A 23,197-nucleotide genomic window follows, 5' to 3' on the forward strand; every position below is an offset into this window, starting at 1 on the left:
CTCCTCACTGTCAGGTGAAAAGAAGCATGTATCAGAGGAGGCATGTGGTAGTCTGCAGCCCTCCCCGGATCGGCTCTGAGAGTGGGGTGATTGGCCAGGTACAATTGGGGGGAAAACAAAAAAAAAACAAAAAACAAAAACAACAAACAATATTTTGATTTTCCTGAAACTAGCTAGATAGCCAGCTGGATAGGGAAGCATGTCTATGCTCCATCAACCCTATTTCATTGAACTTAGCTATAACCTAACCTACCTTAACCTGACTTAACCTCAAACTAACCCTTACCCAGCGCTTACTTTAACCTAACCTTAACTGATAGCTAACCTATTCAATAGCTAACCCACAAGGCTGAGGGAACATTAGGTTGACCTCGCTAGATAGTTCGGATTCTTCATTTAAAAAAAAAAACAAGTTTAAATCCAAATATATTCACATACACATCCATACACACATTGATACACAGGTACAACTACCAACATACGCACATGATGTTTAGTGGGGCATGGTGGGCAAGGGTACACCAATAAGGACAAAAACCTCTGGCGGAGTATTTTACTGAGAGCTGCGTTGACAGAAGGGATGAAACTCCAACCAAAGCAGGCATTTCACCAGGCTGTGGACCGCCACCTTCAGCCAGATGGACGTAGAATGACGAATGGGTTGAGGAGGTGCCCAGAATCATGTGCTATACAGTGAGTGCTTTGCGTGTGATGGCTTCGCTGCTGACGTCTGAGAGTTTAGGGATGGGAAGGCCAATAATTTCGAAGGCAGCATGTGATACGGTTGTTTGTTTGTGATGGCAGCAGCTGACAAGATGAAGAAACAGACGGAGCAGTACAGTAGCATGGGTTGAATGATGCTTTTGTAAAGCAGCAACAGAAGGTTGGGTACAAGCAGAGAGCGCTTTTAAGTTTATGGATGACAGTCTTTGCTGGCAGCCTTTACGGATGTCATTGGTGTGTCAATTGAAACTGAGTTTATTGTCGAAGGTGAGCCCAAGATATGTGACGCACTCAATCTCCACAGTCTCATTGTTGATTGAAATGGAGTTATGGGCTGTAAAGTGTGAGCTGGGTGTGCCGACAATTCTTTCATCTTTGTGACATTCAACTGCAGGCAGTTATCCGTGCACCATTTTGTGAAAGGGGAAATGGAAGCGGGAATGAAGTTATTGTCATTAAGGAGTACAAGTATAGCAATGTGGACCAAGGGTCTGAGGTATATGGTGGTGGGTGAGGGGCTGATGCAGTCATTGGTGTACAGGGTGTATAGGAATGAGCTTAGAAAACAACTTCGTGGGGCTCAGGTGATGATGATGATAGCAGGGGATGTCACCGTGCCCACTCTTATTGTCTGTGATCTGTCAGTGAGGAAGTTGTGTACTCAGTGGATAAAGAGTGGGGGAACATCAAGATGATGAATTTCATAATCATTAGGATGAGCAGATGCAAACAGTCTAAATACGGGACAACCAGCAAGATTTTGTGGGACAGATTTATAATGTCCACTCTTTCTAGCTGACAACGCCATAACGGATAGAAAACTTTGATATAATGCGTACTAAGCTTAATTAGACATTTATATCCCGCCTGCAATTACTCTTACCCACAAGTCGGCGCATAACAATACATAATATGCGCGAATAAGAGAGTAGAAATGGGAACAGGAATGACAAATGGCAAATAACGAGAGGATTTTTAGTGATACATAATTTAGATCTGACGTCCAATATAGCAAAAAATACTGAATGAACAGTCAACAAAAAGTCAGCATTAAAAGGATAGCTCAAGCACATCTTATCCTTCCAAATCCCGACATGACTTAAGTGTATTAAGAGAGACTGGAGCCGGCACAGCAGAGAATGCCAGAGATCATTAAGAAACAATCAAAATTGATCATTTAAGCTTTAAATGGGGAAGTGCGTTCTTTTATAATTTTGCTTCAATATACACTACTACTACTACTACTACTACTACTTTCGGCTGCTCCCATTAGGGGTCGCCACAGCGGATCATCCGTTTCCATCTCTTCCTGTCTTCTGCATCTTCCTCTGTCACACCAGCAACCTGCATGTCCTCCCTCACCACATCCATAAACCTCCTCTTTGGCCTTCCTCTTTTCCTCTTCCCTGGCAGCTCCATATTCAGCATCCTCCTCGCAATATACTCCCAGTATACCCAATATACCCATCCCAATATTGCTTCAATATACAGGACATCGTCTCAATATGTGGGACCTGGGACAAATGGTCAAAATGCTTTGCAGCTGCTTATAAATTGGGATAGCTGGTCATCCTTGTGGTCATCCGGTGACCCTGGATGGTGTCGTAGGACGAAAAGAGGTCAACAAAGAGTCAAAGAAGTTATCTGGTGTTTGTAGGTGCTGAAGCAGCGAGTGGAGGGGACATGCCACAGCATCCTCTATTCCCCCATTTGGCTTTGGTGAATTGGAGGGGGTCCAGCTGTGTAGTCCAACAGCTGGAGGAAAATAATTCAGGGCCAGCTTTTCTAGGCACTTCGTTAATATTGTGGCGAGCAACTGGATGGTAGTGGTTTAACACGACAAGTAAATATCAGCAACGGTTGCTGACAGATGCTAACTGAAACAAATTAGCCTTCCCCATATTCCGGATATTCCGGATTTCTGTATTCCAAACACGGGCACTAAGTTGTTTTTGTTGATGTTTGACCCCAGAAAGACTTGGCTTGCAGTCGACAGTCCTCAACAAACTGTGCTGCATTCACAGCAAAGCATAGCTACTGAGCAGCAGACGCCGGTAAACTTGAGTATCCACTACGCTTCAGTTCGAGTTTGTTAGCCTTGCTTGGTTAGATTCGTTGTTGCTATTCACATCGCTGAACACTAGAGGGCAGGATTCATGCAGAATAACAAACGATGCTTTTAGCCTTTCTCTGACCTTAGCACGCATCCTAACCCCAAAATGTTCACTTTTAATAAACTGAGAACATGGATCTGATTTCAAGTAGGATTGTATTTCTTCTCTACAGGAATACAATCTCGCACACATGCAAACACACACACAGCCACCCACACACCCACACCCACATTCTTCTGACCCAGACCACTTTCCTCCATTGTCTTGACTGTGGATATTTTCAAGGACACCTCCCAGCGAGTCTCGGAGCGATGATCTAATTACTGTTATTAGCCAAATCTAATTGGAGTTTTAAAATGAAAAGATTAGCTTTCGCACCACCAGTGATAACCTATTTCACAGTTTGAGAGAGACGGAGAGAGGGAGGATGATGGAGGGTGGAGGGGCCGAGTTAGAGGGCGTTCAAGAATCAGCGCGCGATGAATTTGTTCCCTGGCATATTACTGGCCTCTTTAAACTCATAAATAAATAAACCCAGACCTTAAGTGGTGGGAAGGGAACAGAGTGCAGCCCGGGCAACATATTTTTGTCCGAACCCCACCCGAGCCAGCGGGCATAGTAACCGAACCCTGTTTTTTATGTCCGAGCCCGGCACACCTAATGTAAACTGAAGCACTGAGTTTGTTTTACCGTGTCATGCAATTGTAGTTACCATGGTTACAGCATGCCTGTTTACCCAGATTACACGCGTGGGCACCTTGTGAATGACCATCAAAAGGCATTGTTTTATATAGGCTATAGCGTTCAGTGTTGTCACGTAAACCCCAGCACTGCACAGGAAGTACCCCAAAACACAGACAGTAGGTCCATCATTTCATTTATTTTTACACTGTAGTTTCACTAAACTTGAGGCCGACGTGACCGAACCCGACCCCGAACATTTCTAAATTTTTTTATTCGAAACCGGTCCAGTGGGTCAGGTCCCGACGGATCTGGTCAGTTAACAATCCTCTACCTGGCCCCACAGCCCCTCCCTCCACCCAGCCAGGCTCCACCCCTCTTCACTCATCAACAGTTGTTTTCATCTCCCTCCAACTCTGCATACAGCTTGCACAGTTTGGCTCTGGTGTGTGTGTTTGGGGGGGGGGGCGCATCTGCAGAGGGTCCCCCTTACCATTCATCAGATTAACCCAGCAGTTGCTCTCTGCCACACGCCACCCACAGTGGCCGAAGGTAATTGCTTTTTAATTAAGCCCCCAGCGCTAATCCCAATGATATTTAGCAGGCACAAACCCGCCCACCCACACCGACCCACACACAGACACAAGAAAGAGGACATAAACCAAATGGGGCAGACGTTCAGCCGAAACTACCCAGTGGTAGTCTGGAGGAATGTGTAATAGGCAGCATTCATCATTGTTCAAGTTAGCCACCGTGGAAATCAGGAAAGGCTGTAAAAAAAAAAAAGGAAAAAAAAGAAGAAGAATATATTAAGAAAATGAAGTCATTACTGTATTACTTCATCTGGGAATATCCTTTTTACTGAGAAAGAATGGCTGGATCGATTCCACTGAGCCTCTGTGTGTGTGTATGTGTGTGTGTGTGTGCATATATATATATATATATATATATATAGCAGAAGAGTATCCCTACTGACCCCCAAGTGAGCCCTGACAACCTCACAGCTGGAAAAAAATCAAAGGCACTCTTTTGATTGATCTTTGCTTCCCGTTGTCTTTCCCTGCCCTACTCCCTCTAACACACCCTCTCTCTCTCTCTCTCTCTCTCTCTCTCTCTACTTGTCAGTCTCTCATCTGTCCATCCTTTCACTTCCTCTGCCTCCATCTCCATCACTCACAACGGCCCGCGTGCCTTCTTTCACTCGCTCCGTCTGCACTACCCATCACATCTGCATCACATCTGCCTCTTTGTTTTCCTTCTGCCATTCAATGTTTGTCTTCCACCGCTGGGCTTCTACACCTCTATTATTTCTCCTCTCCTCTCAAACAAACTCCAGTTTGCTCCTCTGGGTGAAGGAGGGGGGGAGGGGTAATAATGCTCCTTTTATACATATCTCTGTATATTAACTATGTAATGTTCTCAGTCAATTAACACACACACACACACACACCCACACACACACGTGTATAAAATGATTTCCTCTACCTGGCCTTCTACTGTTGATTCTCTCTCTCTCTCCCTCTCTCTCTCTGGCGTTTCCGTGCCAACGGTGAAAGTACAGTAAGACCCCTGCAGGGAGTTAAAGCTTATTTTGGGCTGCTACTCACAAACCTTTCTTGCCACTTCCATCCCCTCGCCTCATCGCAAACTTCCACTGATCCCTCTTGACTTTGTTATTTTGAATTGCTCTCGTATATCAGAGGGCAGGCGACAGCGCCCTCGTTTCGTTTCATTTCTTTATTTATTTTACTCGATCCATATGAAAAGGGTATTTTCGGCGCTCGTGTGTGACATTGCAGGGTCAACAGCAAGGGGACGGGCAAAGCGGAGATGCAACACCAACAAACCCTGAAAAACATTTCAACATCTAGATTTTATCTGTCACCTTATTCTCCGAGGTAGGAGGAGGAGGAGGAGGTTGCGTCCCTTGTTTGTGTGATTGTAAGGGATCGGGCTTTCTGCAGGCCCGCTGTGGCATCCGACTCCGGGCTGCAGAGACCGCCTGTGTGCCCTACTACAGATTACAGACTATTTATAGCCGCGGTTTATCTTTAATCTCCCTCTGACATGAGACGGGAAAACGGTTTTCGGCTGCTTTTTGTTTCCGTCGCACCTCCGTGTGTTCAACTCCCCGGAGGCTCGCTCGCTACGTTCTCCTCCTCTCTCCTTCTTCACAAAACACCTCTCGCTCTCGCTCTCTCCATTCCCCATCCCCACCCATCGCTCATATTTCCTCTCCTCCTCCTTCCCTTCACAGTCATTCCTCCTCTCCTCCTCTGTCATGCCTGCCCCCCCCCTTCCCAACCACCCCCATCAACCATCTTCTTTATCTGCTGCCTTTCATTTTAGCTCCCGTTCTTCCCCTCATTTAAGCCACCGACAACCCCCTGAGTCAGGAATCTGCCCATCACACGGAGCACCCCGCATCTGTCATATGGAGCCCATAGCGACACACATGCACACGCACAGACACACACATGCACACACATGCTCATAAGGACAAACAGCATACGTACGTTGGTATAGTTTCATGTGTTCTCTGATGAAAAGCGCCCCTCTGAGGACTTTACCCTTTGTGACGAGATGACGCCGCCGCTTCACTTGAAGTATGTGATCAATGTTTCAGTACCACAGGGTGATGATGTACATCACGAGCACACCATCAGAAGAACACAGGCCCCAAATTACATGTAAGGCACATGCCCGGGGCATAGAGGGAAGGACGGACAGAAGGGGGCTTATAGCAGGATGAGAGAAAGTGGGAGAGCCTATGAATGATTCAAGAGTGGCACGCAAAGAGCAGATGATGTATAAACAGGAATGGAGGGATATGAGCCAGAGCATATGCTCTCTTACTGAGGGGGAGAATTAGGCAAATTGGTAGTGAGAGGAATGATGAAAGGAGTGAAGGGCGAGATCTATAAAAGGCAAGTTTGTCAGCTGGAGGAGAGAAGGAGGTAGAGGGGGAAAAAAAGTTCTGCCAGCTCATGCACTTTTACTTATGGAGTGATGAGTTGTCCACCAGAGGAATGAGCTGGGTCATTGTATATTTATCCACTGGAGACAAGTGTGGTTGGAGAGTACACCCGCCGTCTCTCTGCTAAGCCAATCGAAGAAGACTGCGGACATGTAGATAATGAACATGAAGGCAGTCCGTCCATCCCTCCATTATCCAAACCGCTTATCCTTATTAGGGTCACAGGATGCTGGAGCCTATCCCAGCAGTCATTGGGCGGCAGGTGGGGAGACACCCTGGACAGGCAGCCAGTCCATCAGAGAGCCCACACACACACACACACACACACACACACACACACACACACACACACACACTCATACTCACATTCACACCTAGGGATAATTTAGTATGGCCAATTCACCTGACCTACATGTCTCCGGACTGTGGGAGGAAAACGGAGCACAGGACCTTCTTGCTGTGAGATGACCACGCTAACCACTGCGCCACCGTGCCGCCTGTGAAGGAGGTCCAACAATTGAAAAAAGTCAAAATAGAAGAAACAAAAAAACAGGTACAGATTTGCAAGGATAAAGACCAGCAAAACTCAAAAGAGTTGGCACAGCGGACACTGTGCAGGTGAACCCCACCCACCACCGCCGCAAACAAGCCTCTTGTTTTTCCCCTTTTATGTTTTCCCTTGACAGGAGAGACTGAGGGGCCGTGGGTAGCAGGAGATTACAAAGGGAAAGACAGTGGGTACAGACTCTTTGTTGGACATCGCGGTGAGAGGGAGAAAACGGTGCAGCAAAAAAAAAAAAAAGTAAAGAAATGTAAAGTAAAGAAGAAGAAGTGTAGGGACACGACAGGGAAGGAGTAGGAGTCATTTGGGAAAATTGGTGAAGCAATATAAATGTGCATCCACTTGTGCCCAATAGTCTAACCTGTTATCGAAGGTTTGGTCTGAGCACACTTTGTGTGTGTGTGTGTGTGCACGCCAGTACACCGAAGGCCTTACATCCTTATATTATCTTCCAATCTAACATCGTCGCATTTATCACCATCACTGAGGTTTAGTTTAAGTTTCAAAACATGTACACACACACACACACACACACACGTGCGCGCGCGTGCACACAAGCCCCCTACAGACCCTCATATGCTGAGTCACGGTCCATATCGTGTGTGTGTGTGTGTGTGTGTGTTAAATATTGGCAGAGAGCACAGCTTGGGACTAGTCCCAAGGGGCTATCGTCAGACCGAGAATAGAAAGAGCACAAAAAGAAAAATGACCGCCCCCCCAACACACACACACACACACACACACTTTCCTCATTTCCTGAAACTCGGCCTGGCACAATGTGGCGGCAGGGCAACCCGGCATCATGCTTTTACGTGCTCACAGAGTCACAAGATTTAATCTATTGAATCGTGTCTCCGGGCAGCACCACTGTTCAACTTGTTCCGTGCTACACGGAACGAAATGTAAACCCGTGCATCTTAAACAGGAGCATTTCTCAAGACTTTTTTTTTTGTGCCGGACTCAAACGACATTTAAACCGGTGCATTTCAATTGGGGGAGATTTTCTTCGACTTTAGAAGGGGTGGGGGGGACCCAGATACCAGAATAAAATGTTGGCATTTTACGTTTCTGAACCAAAAATACGTTTCATATCGACATTTCAACCTATAGCCAACGTTGGTGGAGCCTGCGTCCACATCATGCAAGTTTCTGTCTGCAAAAAGAAAAAAAAATGGCTGACATTCCCTTTTATTCTCAGTAGAAAATGCAATATGGTTTCGGCATCAAATTCCGTTTTGATCACATTTCTAGTGAGAAATGTGCGTTTTATTTTCATAATCTTTGTTCAGTGAAAGTATATTACCTTTAGTTTGTTAGTTTTATGAAGATTCTGTCTGTCTCTCTCTTCGCTTTCTTTCTCTCAGGGTTTAGTTTGTTTTTTTTTTTTATATGAAAAATTACCCCCATAGTATTTTCCCTCTCGAGACAGAGCCCAGACAGGAAATGAGAGCATTGAGCTCGAACTGAACCCAGGAAGAGTGGCGAGCACAGTTCTGAGCCCACTGACCAATCAGAACACTGAACAATCAGAACACTGACCGATCAGAACATGGGAGTCTCTGGCCATCTTGACCCTGAATGACCCGTCCCAGGCAGGCAGACCCAGTCATACATCAGGATGTCAGGTGAATCAGTAGTACTGGTCTGCTCGGGTCCGGTCTGAAAATAGGCAACCTTGCCAGGAGGCCAAATAGGACTAAAAAACACACTCCTAATATGACCGATGACTTCCCATACTGAAAACAAAACAGTGCCCCGCATGACAATGCAAAATAAACAGTGAACTTGTGTGTTCACATGATCTTCTACCACAGTTTGCATTTGGACCAGGACCACTCTCCCCACCGGCTGTAATATCACCTGCTCAGTGAGGCTTTAGTCTTATCCATCAACACTGGAACCTCATCTCATTTAGATTATCCTGTAGCTGAATTGAAATGTTGACGATGATGTGCCAAGAACACTAAAATACCCCTAGTTGCTCAATTTGTCAAAATTTTTGATATCATTAAAAACTCTACGGGCGTCCCTACAGACACAATTGGTCGTGTCTGCTGGTGGAAAGCCGGATGTGGGTATGCGTCCTGGTCGCTACTAACTAGCGCCTCCTCTGTTCGGTTGGGGTCGCCTGTTCAGGGGGGAGGGGGAACTGGGGGGAATAGCGTGATCCTCCCACGCGCTACATCCCCCTGGTGAAACGCCTCACTGTCAGGTGAAATTAAGCGGCCGGTGACTCCACATGTATCGGAGGAGGCATGTGGTAGTCTGCAGCCCTCCCCGGATCAGGAGAGTGGTGGAGCAAAGCTCGGGACAGCTCGGAAGAGTAGGGTGTTTGGCTGGATACAATTGGGGAGAAAAGGGGGGGGGGGACTGTAAACACAATATCAACAGTATGGAGTATGAGTACCACAATTGTAATGCAAAAAAAGTGTGATTAGCTTTTCAGCCTTTTAAGTGTAGCTGCACATCATTGTGAATAGCTCTCTTTCACCACTCCCCCTACTTTGCCCCTCTCTCTCTCTGCTGTTTATCGTGGCCACCCCAGTGCATGAGGTTATGGATCACAGTGCTCCTCACCATGATATAGTACGTCTAATGACACATCACACAGGCATTAGCAGATGTAGCTAGCCGGGATGGCTGGGCTTGAGAGCCACTAATGGAACGGTGCATACACAAAGTCCATTGCAGTAGCGCACAAACTCGCACATATACATCCCACAACCACACGTTAATGGCTCAATAAATGGGTTTACAGGATGTGGGTGAGCAAGACATAGAGAGAGAGAGAGAGAGAGAGAGAGAGAGAGAGAGAGAGAGAGAGAGAGAGAGCATATGAAGTGATGGAGGAAGGGCAGAGAGGAAAGGAGCAGACGGATGGGGACGTATACTAGATACACACACATGCACTATAATACTTTGCCTATGCATCCATTTTATTTAAGCAGCAATAATGTTTCCCGTGTACTCTTCCTCTCATGTCAGGACAGGATCCATCACGCCTCCTCATCTCCATTGGTCTGAACGGAGAGCCTTGCTGTTACAGTCATGGCAGTCAGGAACAGGAGAGCAGCTCAACTCGGGGCGATATCAATGATTTGAGTCCCATTATCACTGCTCCACTTTCAGTCCAATTGCAGTGTAGTCGTTTGCAAATAGCAAGTCCGTTAGCGGCAATTTACACATGATGACAGTTCGGGAGAGAAACCTCCCGCATTACTTCCTTTTCTGATATTGTCCTCACATTTCTCAAGATTCCTCCTCTCAATGAATTTAAATGAATTAAACTTGTGAATTTGTTATCATATATCATCAGTTGTGATGTGTGTGTGTGTGTGTGTGTGTGTGTGTGTGTGTGTGTGTGTGTGTGTGTGTGTGTGTGTGTGTTTGTGCGTGGGCAAGAGAGATGGAGCAATACTGAGTGTGCAAGTGCGCTATTTTGACACAGAAGTGTGTGCAGGCGTGTACGTGAGTCCAGTGAACGTGTCTCAAACGCGCATGACAGACCCTGGTGGAGCCCAAGGACAGGGAGGTCAAATTACTGAGCTCGTTGCCTCTCGGTCTTGCTCGCTTGTCCCGGGGTAGCGGTGAACTGCCCCGGCACAAACCGGGGGGGTGGGGGGGTTGCCCCCAAGACAAAACACTTAACACTGGAAGGCAATGTTTAACGTACTAACATTTGCTTTAGAGTTATTCCTAAAGAGGGCATACACACACACACACACACACACACACACACACACACACACACACACAGTTGAGAGCCAGTGCCAGAGTAATGAGACTAGGAGGACACTCCTCAGGAGAGCATGGTGCCCTTCAGCCAATTTCCAGCCTGCGATTACATAGGAGAGACAGAGCAGATGAACAGGGAAGAGACGCAAACCGCCGCCAGGACCGGCGCGTCCCCCAGTACAAGTAAGCATGTTATCACGAAGACTCTTCTCAGAGAAACCAGATGAGTCACCAGCAGGCTGCCCAAACAATGAGCAAAACCACAAGACAAAAAGCTAGGAAGAAATCGAGGAGACACGGAGAAGCTTTGGACACAGCATAGACTCTTTATGAGCGTCACTTTTTTTTTTGTTACCTTGAAGGCTATTGGTCAACACTGTTATGCAGAGCAGCTTACAGGGGGGCAAGTTCATAAATTCAGAGGTAAATGCACCGCAGAAACGCCAAGCTGAAAGAAACACGCCACACATAGACGTCAAATCCTTCTCACGGTGTCCCACCTCACCATTACTCCTCGGAGGTAGAAAAGCGGCCGACCATTTATCCAGCAAATGACAGATACGACTCTGAAAACGATTCTGATTACTTGTTTTTTTTGGTTTGCACAGATTGCACAACTAGATATTATTGATCGACATAATGGTGGCGGGTGCAAAAGACAGACACCCACGCACACATGAATAAACGCAACTGCCATGCAATTACCACAAAAACATGTTCCCCAGTAAAACTGCATTAAAGAAAGAGAAGACAAAATTGACGGTTGTAAGAAGGTAATATTTTCACACACGTCATGGTGGCGTGGTCAGCTCCGCCTGGCACTACTGGAATAAATGAAGGTCTGGCTCTGGCAGTAGAGAAGCTCTGCCTGCTCCGTCCGATGCACGAAGGCTGATGACAGGACTTGTCAAGCTGGTCTGCAACAACACATGGAAATATTGCACCTCTTCATGCATGAGGATGAAATGTAAAATATGCTCCTTTCTTCCAAAGCCACAGAAATAGTTATGTCTAGTTGTCCACGTATTTTACAAGTTCTCGCCCCCACATACCCCCAAAATATAAACAAACAAACAAAATGCCATCTCTCTTCTTTATCTGTTTTTACTAGCTAGCCTCATGATGATAAATCATATGGCGTCATTTCGATCGGCGGTCCGATGTCATGTCCCCGCTAACAGTAAGTACAGAAAGCACAAAATTCTGAGGTAAATCTTCTCCAAACATACACGCGTCTGTCTGCAATCTCGTGATAGCACCCGGCGGTGTCAGAGACCACACCACCCTGATGCAAAGGGAAGCAGGTTGATCTGAGAGGTCTGGCCGGACCTGAGAGGGCGAGCCCTGAACACATCCATCATCAGGAGCCACTGTCTCCGTCTGACGGCCAGTGAGTACACCCAAGGAAGGCAGGACGGGTCGAGTATTACATATTCTCTATGGGGGAGGCCAAACAAGGCCGGAACGACCCTGGGGAAGGGTAATCAAGTGTGGAACGACTTCTGCCTCCCACTGGGCGGGGCACAATCCAGGAACGTCTACCGTCACAGGGGGCAGAACGAGTGCCAAATAGCCAATTCCACCTCGGGGAGAAGCGTGGAGAGAACGTTTAGGTACTGGGAAGTTTTGAGTCAAACCGGAACGAGGCGGGGTAGCACAGAGATGCTAGACAGCTGCAAAGGAGGACGAATGGCAAGATCATCAAGCCAATAACACGTCCTCGGGGCTGCTATACAATCCAGATTCAGTTGGTTCAATGAGTAAGAGCTAGCTCAGCATCAACTGAGAACGCAGAGGTAAAAAAAAACATGAACTCCTTTGAATGAATCCGTTCTGTCCTGCTGTCTGTTTTTCAAGGACTCCTGGCCTTGCATACTCTACCTATAGATAGATATTATCACTGAAAGCTAGAGCAACCACCCTGCAAGGAAAATTAATCGCTGAGGATTTCATTCTAAGACGGAACAGCCAGGTGATGTGATGCACCTATGGCGATGACTGAGTCGAGCTTCCACGTTCGAAAAGTAATGAGAAAATTGGTCACACACACACACACACACACACACACACACACACACACACACACACACACACAAAGATGGCTGAGAGAAATGATTAGAGGAGTGACGGTGTTAAATGGTTACACTTTGTGTTTAAACCTTCGCACACAAGTGTGTGTTGTGTAGCGTGAGAGACAGACACTAGCAAACGACATTATATGAAAGTGAGACATCAGGAGAACCACCAGTGGTCTTTCCTAAAGCACAATCAATGAAGCTGACAGTGGGCTGCAACGGGTCACAGAGCAACACAGACCTGTAGCTTAAAGCCAACGCCTGAAACTCATCAGATAAGTCCTGTTATCACTGGCGACTAAAAAGCAATCGATTTCACGCGACTGGAATTCAGCTGAAACTTGGGGATGGGAGCTCATTTCAACTGGAGCCGAAATGATTTATTCTGCAAAAATTCACAACACAACCATGCACACACCGGCTCACTCAAATGCAGCCTTACTTTAACTTGTCAGTTTGTTTATGCTTTCAACACCGGAGTGCCAAAAGCCACTTCACAAGCTATCGGCATAAAGAAGCACACTGAAAATACGGAAACAATAACAACAGCGGTGCGCAGTAGGGTACATTATTCGCAATGCAGAAAAAGTCCCATAAGTCGCAGTGGGGTGTGTACAGAAATGTGAATTGACAGTTCGACAACATCGGCAGGGACACAACCCTTCAAGCGCCAAATGACTCATGAATAAAGTGAAAAATAAATAAATAAAAATATGGACAGTCTCAAAAATAGTCAGTGAACAGCAGCACGGAGGGAAGGAATGGAACCATAATAAAACTACTGGTCCAACTTAACAAATTAACACTATGAAAATACACACACACACAAAAAACATGTTGAGAAGGGGAAAGAAAGAGTAGGTGGTAAGCTTGTGGTAAGCCACTGGCGCTGACATGAAAAAGCCTGCAATACAGGCGAAAAAAATTCTGACTCCTTAAAAATGGACAGCAAAACAGACCAGATCGAACCAAAAAAAAGTTTTCATCAACTAAATTTAATTAAGGGAAAGAATTAAAAAGGCAAAGTAAATGAACTGTTTCAACTCAAAATAAAAGTGACTCTATATAGGAAACATTCACACATTGGGCTGACTAAACTGACAAAACCAAAACAAAGATCAGCAAAAAGGAAAAGGGGATGCCCTCTCCTCTCAGGCTCTTTGCCCGGTTCCTCGTGGTCCACGTACCTTGCAGAGTTTCTGGTAGCGCGGGGAGGAGATGGCCATCCTCTGTAGCCTGTGTAGGAAGACCACCACTTTCTGGAGGGAGGTCCGGACCATGGCCATCATCTTAAGACTGCCACAGGTCTGCAGCAGCCTGCTCTTGCTCCGCATGCTAGCACTGCCCTGCCCCGCTCATAGCCTCTCCCTCTCCGGAGCCAGCCAGCTACCTCCGCGCCGAGCTGACGTGATGCGCGCACACACTCACTTATATATACACACACACACACACACATACACACACACATACACACACACTCTCCCTCACTCACTCACACACACTCTCTCTCTCTCTCTCTCTCTCGCTCACACACACACGCACGCACGCACTCGCTCACTCACACAAGCACACGCGTGGCCGGTGAAAACAAACAAGCGTGCTGAGAAAGCGAGCGGTATGCAACCCCCCACCAGCCCCCTTCGCGCTTCGTCATGCAAGCAAACACACGCACGCACGCACGCGCACACGTTAACCGCGCGCGGGACACGTTCGGTGCGCTCTCTCGCGCGCAGCTCCAAAGACGCGCAGGCTCATGATGACGCGGGCGGCCGCTCACTTCAGTCCGACCGCCGAGTCGGAGGTTCGAGTCAGACCCCGAGCCGACACGGGGTTACGGCGGACGGAGAAGAAGAAACGAGCCGCACTACGTATGCCCCACGCTCCGTGCGGAGCCGGACGGCGAACAACGGGAGAAGAGGACGCAGAAGTGCCGGAAAGCGGCGGAGCGCTGGACGAGTACAGCCGGATGTGCTGCGCTCACAGCGCGCGATCCACTTTTTTTTACAACCGATAGCTCGAGACGGAGCGGAGGGGCGGGGGGACACTTTGCAAATTGCTGCACGAGGAGCGGGACGACAGACAGACAGACAGACAGACAGACAGACAGACAGACAGACAGACAGACAGACAGACAGGTACAAACGGATGAAGAGCGACATCCACGTTGTGGGAAAAGTTGCCAACAGCATGAGACTTGCGGCTCCCCGCAAAAGTGTTGAACACAGTGCTGATAACTCTCTGTAGGCTTCTCCTGCTCGACATTTAACCCAAGTGCTGCTGACCCTTACACCCCCCCCCCACACACACACACACACATACACACACGCTGCAAGGCTGAGCGTTTTTGTGATGTGGAGAGGAAAAATTATGCACCTGACTGACACGGATAACAATACCCAGGATTCAAGATTGTTTATTTGTTACGTCTGATTATACAAGTACAAGAGAGTAAAATTCTTGTGTTTCGGCTCCTCAACACTGCAGCAACGATAGTAATAAACAACAACAAAACAGAACAAAATAAAGCAGTACTAATAATAAATAGTGTGTGGTGTATGTAGGGTGCCGTGTGTGTGTGTTCAAGAGTTTCAAGATTCAAGAGTTTTATTTGTCACATACACACATAAGTACAAGCCCCGAGTGCAGTGCAATGAAAAAAAAGCTATGAGCCCCGAAATGAAGTGCGCATGTGTGTGTGTAAATGTGCATATGTATATGTAGTTGTTTGTATATTTGTGTGTGTTTGTGTACGCCAAGCTATTTCTGTGTGCGTTTGTGTGTAAACTGATATATCTCTCGTCTCATAGCAGAGGTACCGAAAACACAGATCCCCCATACAATGACTCATAAAGCACCATGACTCAAATATAAAAACGGACAGTTTGTTCTCTCTCTCTCTCTCTCTCTCTCTCTCTCTCTCTCTCTCTCTCTCTCTCTCTCTCTCTCTCTCTCTCTCTCTCTCTCTCATGCACGCACACATATAAGATTCATTACTGTACAATGGTCTCTGTGTAACAATTTGTGTAGTTTTAATTCTCCTTGAATCTCACTTGTCTATATAAACCAATAAGACCAAGCATCTCTTTAACTCATCATTATTTGCAATTTCCCAGCTTAAACATACAGCCAACCTCCACAATCATTTGCTTACAAGCACACACACACACACACACACACAAACACCCTCAATGCAGAGCCAGGGAAAGGGGATCATGATAAGCTTGTTGAAGACTTGTGTTTATATAAGGTTTAACTGACTATACACCGTCCGTTTCAGTCATTCCACACAGTATTGACTCTGTGTCACGGGGAATTACATGGCACACTGAGTGTACGGCTCGCTCCATGTTAACGATACTCCAGTAATGAGTCTCCAGTAAGAGATTTAAGAGGCATGCATCCTCTTCCATTCTCTTTGCAGCTAGAGTAAGAGGCTGTCACAGGAAGAGCAGGAAACGCACACAAACACAAACAACAAAGCAGTCATAAATGGTCATGCCATCGCATAAATAAACACGGCAAGTTTGACAAAAGTGGCACTACAGCGACGGATACTACACATACATCACACCTTTTGTTGCCATTGTGTGTGTGTGTGTGTGTGTGGGTGTGAATGACGGTGTCAATGATTTATTAGAAACCAGGCTGCAAGTAGCATTATGTCAGCAAAAACTAGGCCCCATGCACAAAACAATGTCCAACAGTTTCAATACACACACACACACACACACACACACACACACACACACACACACAACAACAAATAAAAACCAACACTGGAATACAATCAATAACTAGCAAGTTGTGACACTGATGATTTGCTGGACAATTTTTTGGTTAATGTAAATGTACAACACTTACAGCAAATGGCAACACACTGACTCACACTGGCAATTATAATCTGCTCAAAGACTCCCTGGCCGCTGGATGAAGTCTGATTAGATCGACAATTCAAAGTGTAGTGTTTTGGGATACAAAATCCCAGTGAGTGTATGAATTTGGAAGAAAGAACAACTCATTAATTGAAATTCTAGGTTAAGAATTGGAGCACCACATTCCTCAAAATCACCTCATTAGAATCAGAATCATGTTTATTGGCCATGTAGGTTTGCACACACATGGAATTTGACTCCAGTGGCTCTCTCAGTATACTTAACATAAAATAACAACACTACACCACAACAATCTTCCGATATGTACAGAAGGATTGACTTACACAGGTGAAATAAGAGGTGATAAAGTACAATGGTGCAGAGACTATATCAGAGATGCTGAAATAGATGTTAGCAGGTTACTTACATACATGCCTGAGGTAGATGAACATGACAAAGTGTACCAATATATGTACAATGTAGAGTACAGTATATACAAAATGGTTGGATTTATTTGACAGCGTTAAGCGTTCATTTGAATGACAGCCTGCGGACAGAAACTGTTTTTATATCTGGTTGTTTTGGGGCACAGGGGTATCTCAGTTGTGCCTGTATGATCACTCAACTAATTTGACAGTGCAAAAAACTGTGTAACCATTGATTGCTTCAGTTCTAAATCAAATTCATGCACAAACACGCGGGAGCGTTTGGGATTTACTGACAACAGGGATGGCAGAAGACCTTCATATGCAGTCTCATCAGAAGCACTACGATCATGGAGAACAAGCCAGCAAACTTGCTTCTCATCAACTGAGACAATCTGACACAGCTGGAATTATATCAGAAAATGAGTGACAACTACTGATCAGAGAGCTATCACTGATCGTTCATTCATTCATTCATTCATTCATTCATTCATTCATTCATTCATTATCCAAACCGCTTATCCTTACTCAAGGTCGCGGGGATGCTGGAGCCTATCCCAGCAGTCATTGGGCGGCAGGTGGGAAGACATCCTGGACAAGCTCCCAGTCCATCACATGGCCCAGTCTATGCACTATATATATATATATATATATATATATATATATATATATGTGTGTGTGTGTGTGTGTGTGTGTATGTGGTGTGTGTGTGTGTGTGTGTATAAAGGAGTGAGTTATATGTTATCCAGCAGATGGCGTTTGTGTGTTTTTCTGTATGTTTCTGTTATGCTCTGCAGTAGTTGAGTTGTCCCCCCCCCCATTGATCAGTTTAAGAAATTTCACAAAGATCTGTATACATCTAAAGTAGGTGAACAAACTAAAAGCATTTTTTTGAGAAAGTTAAAATGCCAACTGTTAATAGTGTTAATACATGATGCTTGGATAAGGCTACGTCAATAGCCGAAATAGACGAGACAGTTAAAAAGATGAAAAAAGGCAAATCTCCAGGACTGGGGCAATGAGGAAGCACTGACAACAGTCAGTAGTTTGGTCAGTGCTTGCTCATTGCTGCACCTAAAGCAAATGGACCCATCATTAATGCTATTTGCTGCAACTGTGTTTACACTTCTATGCTTACATCACTTGGTCCTAAGATCAGCCCACCACTTGTAAATGGGTTTTCACCTTTAATTGCAGAAAACGTACAAACGTTGTATAGGGTGGAGTTGCTCTTTAAAGTGGGGTTGGATAGAAAGGCTAAACTGTCAATTATGCTCTCGGTTTCACTTCCTATTTCTATCTCTCTTTCATTCCCTCTTAATGCACCTCCCGAGTGCCATTTATTAGTCTTCTCCAACTGTATGAAAGAGACTGAAAATACAAGAAAGATTTCCTGACATCTATTTTTTTTTATCCACATCACCTGACAGTGTCGTGGTGGTTCTATTATATGCCCTTCAATAAAAATAAGGCAATAAGGGTGTTTTAGAAATATGAATCAAAAGTTTGGTAACAGTAAGCATCAGTCAGCGCCCTGCAGAGAACTGCTAAATTTTTTCTTAGCCTTACTTCCATTCTGCAATGAAAGAATCCTCAGAAAACTCAGTTGCCATTCATACTCAATGCAGTTAATTTCACTCCGAAACCTTGGCCGGCTTCAAGCAGAAAGAGAGGTTGGCAACTACTGATACAACGACAGCTGAGACAAAGAGGCTGAAAATGCCATTATGGCAGTGATGCTTTCTATGAGGAGGGTGGAGATAAACGTACGCTGTTGTCTCCCCTTTTCAGGGGCAAGGCCCTTATCTGTGCAACAACAGCCAGCATGTATACTCACTCAAACACGCCGAATCGATGTTCAAAAGAGAAAGGCGATGTGTGACTTGCAGTAGCATGGTATATAATCCAAACAAGATGAGGACAAGATGGTTTAGATTAGAATTTTAAAAAGACCTTTCAAATTCAGACGGCTGCAACAAAGGATTAATAACCATTTTATCTATGGGCCGAAAGTGAGGTAAAGTGATTTTCTGATGAAAACGTTACCTCAAAGGGAAGATAATGTGTGTCAACAGATTCCCGGGGGACGGCCCGGGTAAATGACAAGCTAGTCAAGGGATGCACCCGCACACACTCAAACGCACTCAGAATTCAGAAGAATCACAGCACACAAAAGATCAATGAGCTGCTACCCATGAATACAAGGAAGCGCACTTACATACCCTCTACATGCCCTCTCATTCACACATCTTTAACCATCAGCTTACACATGGGGGCACACACACCCTAGACTCCCATCCTCTTGCTGAAGGATGCTTTAATGGAGGATGACAAGGAGATAATAGGATAGCACCTGTCTTCCTCCCCCACAGACAGACACACACACACACACACTTTACTGGCCTACCTCTAGTTGTCCTCTTAGCTCCTTGATGTGGGTGGAGTCCTGCGATAGCTCCTCCCTCTGGGAGGCATCAGCCAAAACGTTGACAGTCGTCTCTGCCTCCTGAAGCCATTTCAGGAAGGCCTCAAGTTCTCTCAGAGAGGTCTGTAGGCTCTTCAGCTCACAGTCCAACTGGGCCTGCCGGTCACTTGCCCTGTCAACCAGCATTGGTAGGCCAATCACACGTCTATACACGAGAAGTCACGTCATCTATGGATAGAATTGTCAGTCGTAAAACAAGCTAGCTCATGATTCCATAGGGCACCTGTTGTTGATGCTGTTCCAGGCTGCGTTGTGTATGTCTGTGACCTCCTTGATCCTCCTGGTATCGTCAGTGCAGTACTCCCGCAGAAGCTGACTGGACAGTTCATTGAAGGCAGCCACAATGGCTTGGCCTCGGTCCAGGTCTTGGAGGAATGCCTGACAGAAAAAAACCCAAATGACAACATTGATGCCTGTTAGAATGGTGATTGCAGTGACACCATCGATGTGGAGGAAAAGATCCAAGCAGATGTGCCGTGACAGAGGACCCTGCTGTTCACTGTTGCCATATTTTATTGTCATATTTGTTTGCATCTGATCTATATACTGTTGTTGCTCGGTATCTGTTTAAGAAGACAAACAGGCCTGCAAGGATATTGATGAGCCCCTCTACACTTGACAAACATTAAATTAAAACCTCAGCTCCCAACAGAACAAACTCATTTGCTGTGTGACTGCTAGCTCTAAGCCTTATTGCCATTATTTTCATTTAACCTTTATCTAACCTTGCATGTCAGATGAAAGCACATTTTCATTTTTATGGACAGCCTGGCAACTCACAAGGCCAGTTTCAAATTCACTGCAAGTTTACAAGTCATACTTACAAGCCCCTGAGGATCATATACTGTCAACTAAAGATAGATTTTGCTGCCTAAATTGGATAATTACTCACTGTTACACCATTATCAAAGACTGCTCAACCAAGGAGCAGGGAGCGGCATGTAAAGCATGCTACATTCTGTTAAACTCAGTTGCTCTCTAGTGTTTGGTAATGGCATTGCATCAAGGCCACTGGTGATGAAGCAGAATCATGTGTCCTACGTCATCATCACAAATTAACATGATGGATGATGTGGCTCTATGAAGGTTTATTAAGGTCTAGTGTGAGGTATTGTGGACAAATGATTTGTTAATTTAAATTCTGCCTCATGCCGTCTTACAACTGTATCAAGGACCTCTTCCATGAGGAAAGGTTACTCTGGAAAAGTCCACCACCTCATTCAGGCTAGTGGGCAATAAAAATCCCCTACAGATGGTAATAAGGTGAAATAACAGCTACTGGAGACTCAGAGAGAAGCCTACACGTGGGAACACAGGAAGAACCTTGAGCAGTCAAACTGCTGATTGACCTTGTTGTCCATAAGCTGTTTGGTCAGGGGGTCTCTGGACTGCTGGAGCAGGTTGTGGAAACGCCCCTCATTGTGCCCAATCAGGGCTTTCACCTCCTGCCTCTGCTCCTCCCACTGGATACTGTGTCCAATCATGTTGTCCAGCTGCTTAAGTCGTGCCTCCACACCATGCTGCGTACTGTCCCATTGACTGCGCACCTTCTCCACTGGACAAGGACATAAGAACCTTTACTTTGCTGTCAGATTAGTTTTGATTTACTTGCGAGATTTTCCGTAATACAAACAAGTAGCACAAAAAAAAAGCAGAAAACCAGAGATTTCTAAGCCAGAGTTGAACGGCCAAACCTGAAATCCCTGCCCTAATGTGGCCCGTTACAAGGCTGACATTTTAGTCTCAAAGTTTGTCTCTCTCTACATTTAAAAACACTCAATACATGTGTATTGCTGTGTACATACATTTCTCAGTAATGGATGTGCGAACGTCTAGGTTGGAGGTCTTGTTTTTGATGTTCTGGGCCAGGGTGAAAATGTCCTCAAGCTGTGGGTGTCGCTGCTCCAGGTCACTCTTAGTCACCTAGCAAAGCAACAGAAGCGTATGAAACAAAACTTCTTCAACTCACATGTATTAAAACACCTGCATCACCACGGAAAAAGTGCAAACATACATGCTGTATCAAAAGTATATTATGTAGGGGCGTCCGCGTGGTGTGGTGGTCTATTCCGTTGCCTACCAACACGGGGATCGCCAGTTTGAATCGCCGTGTTGCCTGCGGCTTGGTCGGGCATCCTTACAGACACAATTGGCTGTGTCTGTGGGTGGGAAGCCGGATGTGGGTATCTGTCCTGGTCGCTGCACTAGCGCCTCCTCTGGTCGGTTGGGGCTCCTATTCAGGGGGGAGGGGAACTAGGAGGAATAGTGTGATCCTCCCATGCGCTACGTGTCCCTGGTGAAACTCCTCATTGTCAGGTGAAAAGAAGCGGCTGGCAACTCCACATGTATCAGAAGAGTCATGTGGTAGTCTGCAGCCCTCCCCGGATCGGCAGAGGGGGTGGAGCAGGGACCAGGATGGCTCGAAAGAGTGGGGGTAATTGGCCAGATATAATTGGGGAGAAAAAGGAGGTGAAAAAAACAAATAGGTATACCTGGAGACGTCCCACAGTGGTCCTGATCTCCTCCGTGTCTCCAACAGTAACGATGTTGGACTTGAGCATCTGAGTGATGAGTAGAAGCCAGTCAGCCAGCTCTGTGGCCGTCTCATTGAGGTCTGTGGGTGCCACGGTGTCCAGGGTATGGGGGGTCTCGTGGCGAGGATCCTCACTTAACAGACTGGCCATCTGGACTGCAGAGGGCACAGAGGACACTGAGGAAAGAGAGAGAGAGAGAGAGAGAGACCACTGGGTGTTTAATGTTGACATGCGTAGTTTCTCTGAGCTTGTGAAAAGCATTGGTAAGAGCAAGGGTTAAGCTTGGCAGTGGCCTTAAAGCCATGCTGTCATTTCACAGTAATCTTGGTTTAAAGGCAGATGCGATGTGGCATCTGGGTTTGCATTTTCATGATATGCTTTAAGGACTTTCTGGTTCACTTCTTATTGCTTATTTAGGTATCTCCTTAATCCACTAGATTAAGACTGGCTAATGAAGAACATCGCAACTGTCACTTAGGTACCTACTGTCAATACTTGTGTTAAGACTGACCTTCATCTATGTGAATTCCTGTATAAAAGCCTGCATTTCCCTGTCAAGTAAATGCCTGATGAGCAACCATGAGCCTCAAATGCCATATCTTAAATGCCACAGTACAGGGATTATTCCTTTATTATGAATACGCTGTACCTTTTCATCCTCATGCACATGATAAACTCCAAAATGAGAGCAGGTAATTGATGAAAAAGATCCATATTTCATATTTCAAACTCAATCAAAGTGATGGAATGTACCAAGCTGCTGCTGAACCACATGTTGAGTCCATGGAGAAACAGGTTGCTGGAGGGATTCTCTCAGCTGGCTGTCCAGGGCCTTCCAGTCAGCGGCCAGCTGCTCTACCTTACTCTACAGATATGGAGGACCAGAGGAGAGTCATTGATTTATTACACAGTACTTACATTTAATCATTTGAACCATTAATACTTCATATGATGAGCAAATCATGTCAAGTTAATCCATCTGTACTTGCTTCAATCATAGTACTTCTTTTTTCT

At 45.8% G+C, this 23,197-nt stretch overlaps 1 protein-coding gene across 7 annotated transcripts in view; it reads right to left on the bottom strand.

The window, feature by feature from the left end:
• The window catches only part of utrn (utrophin), a 233,379-nt gene that overhangs the window by 154,858 nt on the left and 55,324 nt on the right, over window positions 1–23,197 (bottom strand). For all 7 annotated transcript variants that reach the window (XM_056294966.1, XM_056294968.1, XM_056294967.1 and 4 more), the window contains exons 45-50: window positions 22,937–23,048; window positions 22,142–22,359; window positions 21,455–21,572; window positions 20,999–21,204; window positions 19,873–20,027; window positions 19,572–19,761 (exon numbers count right to left, since the gene is read on the bottom strand). In XM_056294966.1, coding sequence (XP_056150941.1) covers window positions 19,572–19,761; window positions 19,873–20,027; window positions 20,999–21,204; window positions 21,455–21,572; window positions 22,142–22,359; window positions 22,937–23,048 — 999 coding nt within the window. The remainder of the gene's footprint in view (window positions 1–19,571; window positions 19,762–19,872; window positions 20,028–20,998; window positions 21,205–21,454; window positions 21,573–22,141; window positions 22,360–22,936; window positions 23,049–23,197) is intronic.

The sequence above is a fragment of the Lampris incognitus genome, chromosome 15, assembly GCF_029633865.1.
Source record: "Lampris incognitus isolate fLamInc1 chromosome 15, fLamInc1.hap2, whole genome shotgun sequence".
NCBI lineage: Eukaryota > Metazoa > Chordata > Actinopteri > Lampriformes > Lampridae > Lampris > Lampris incognitus.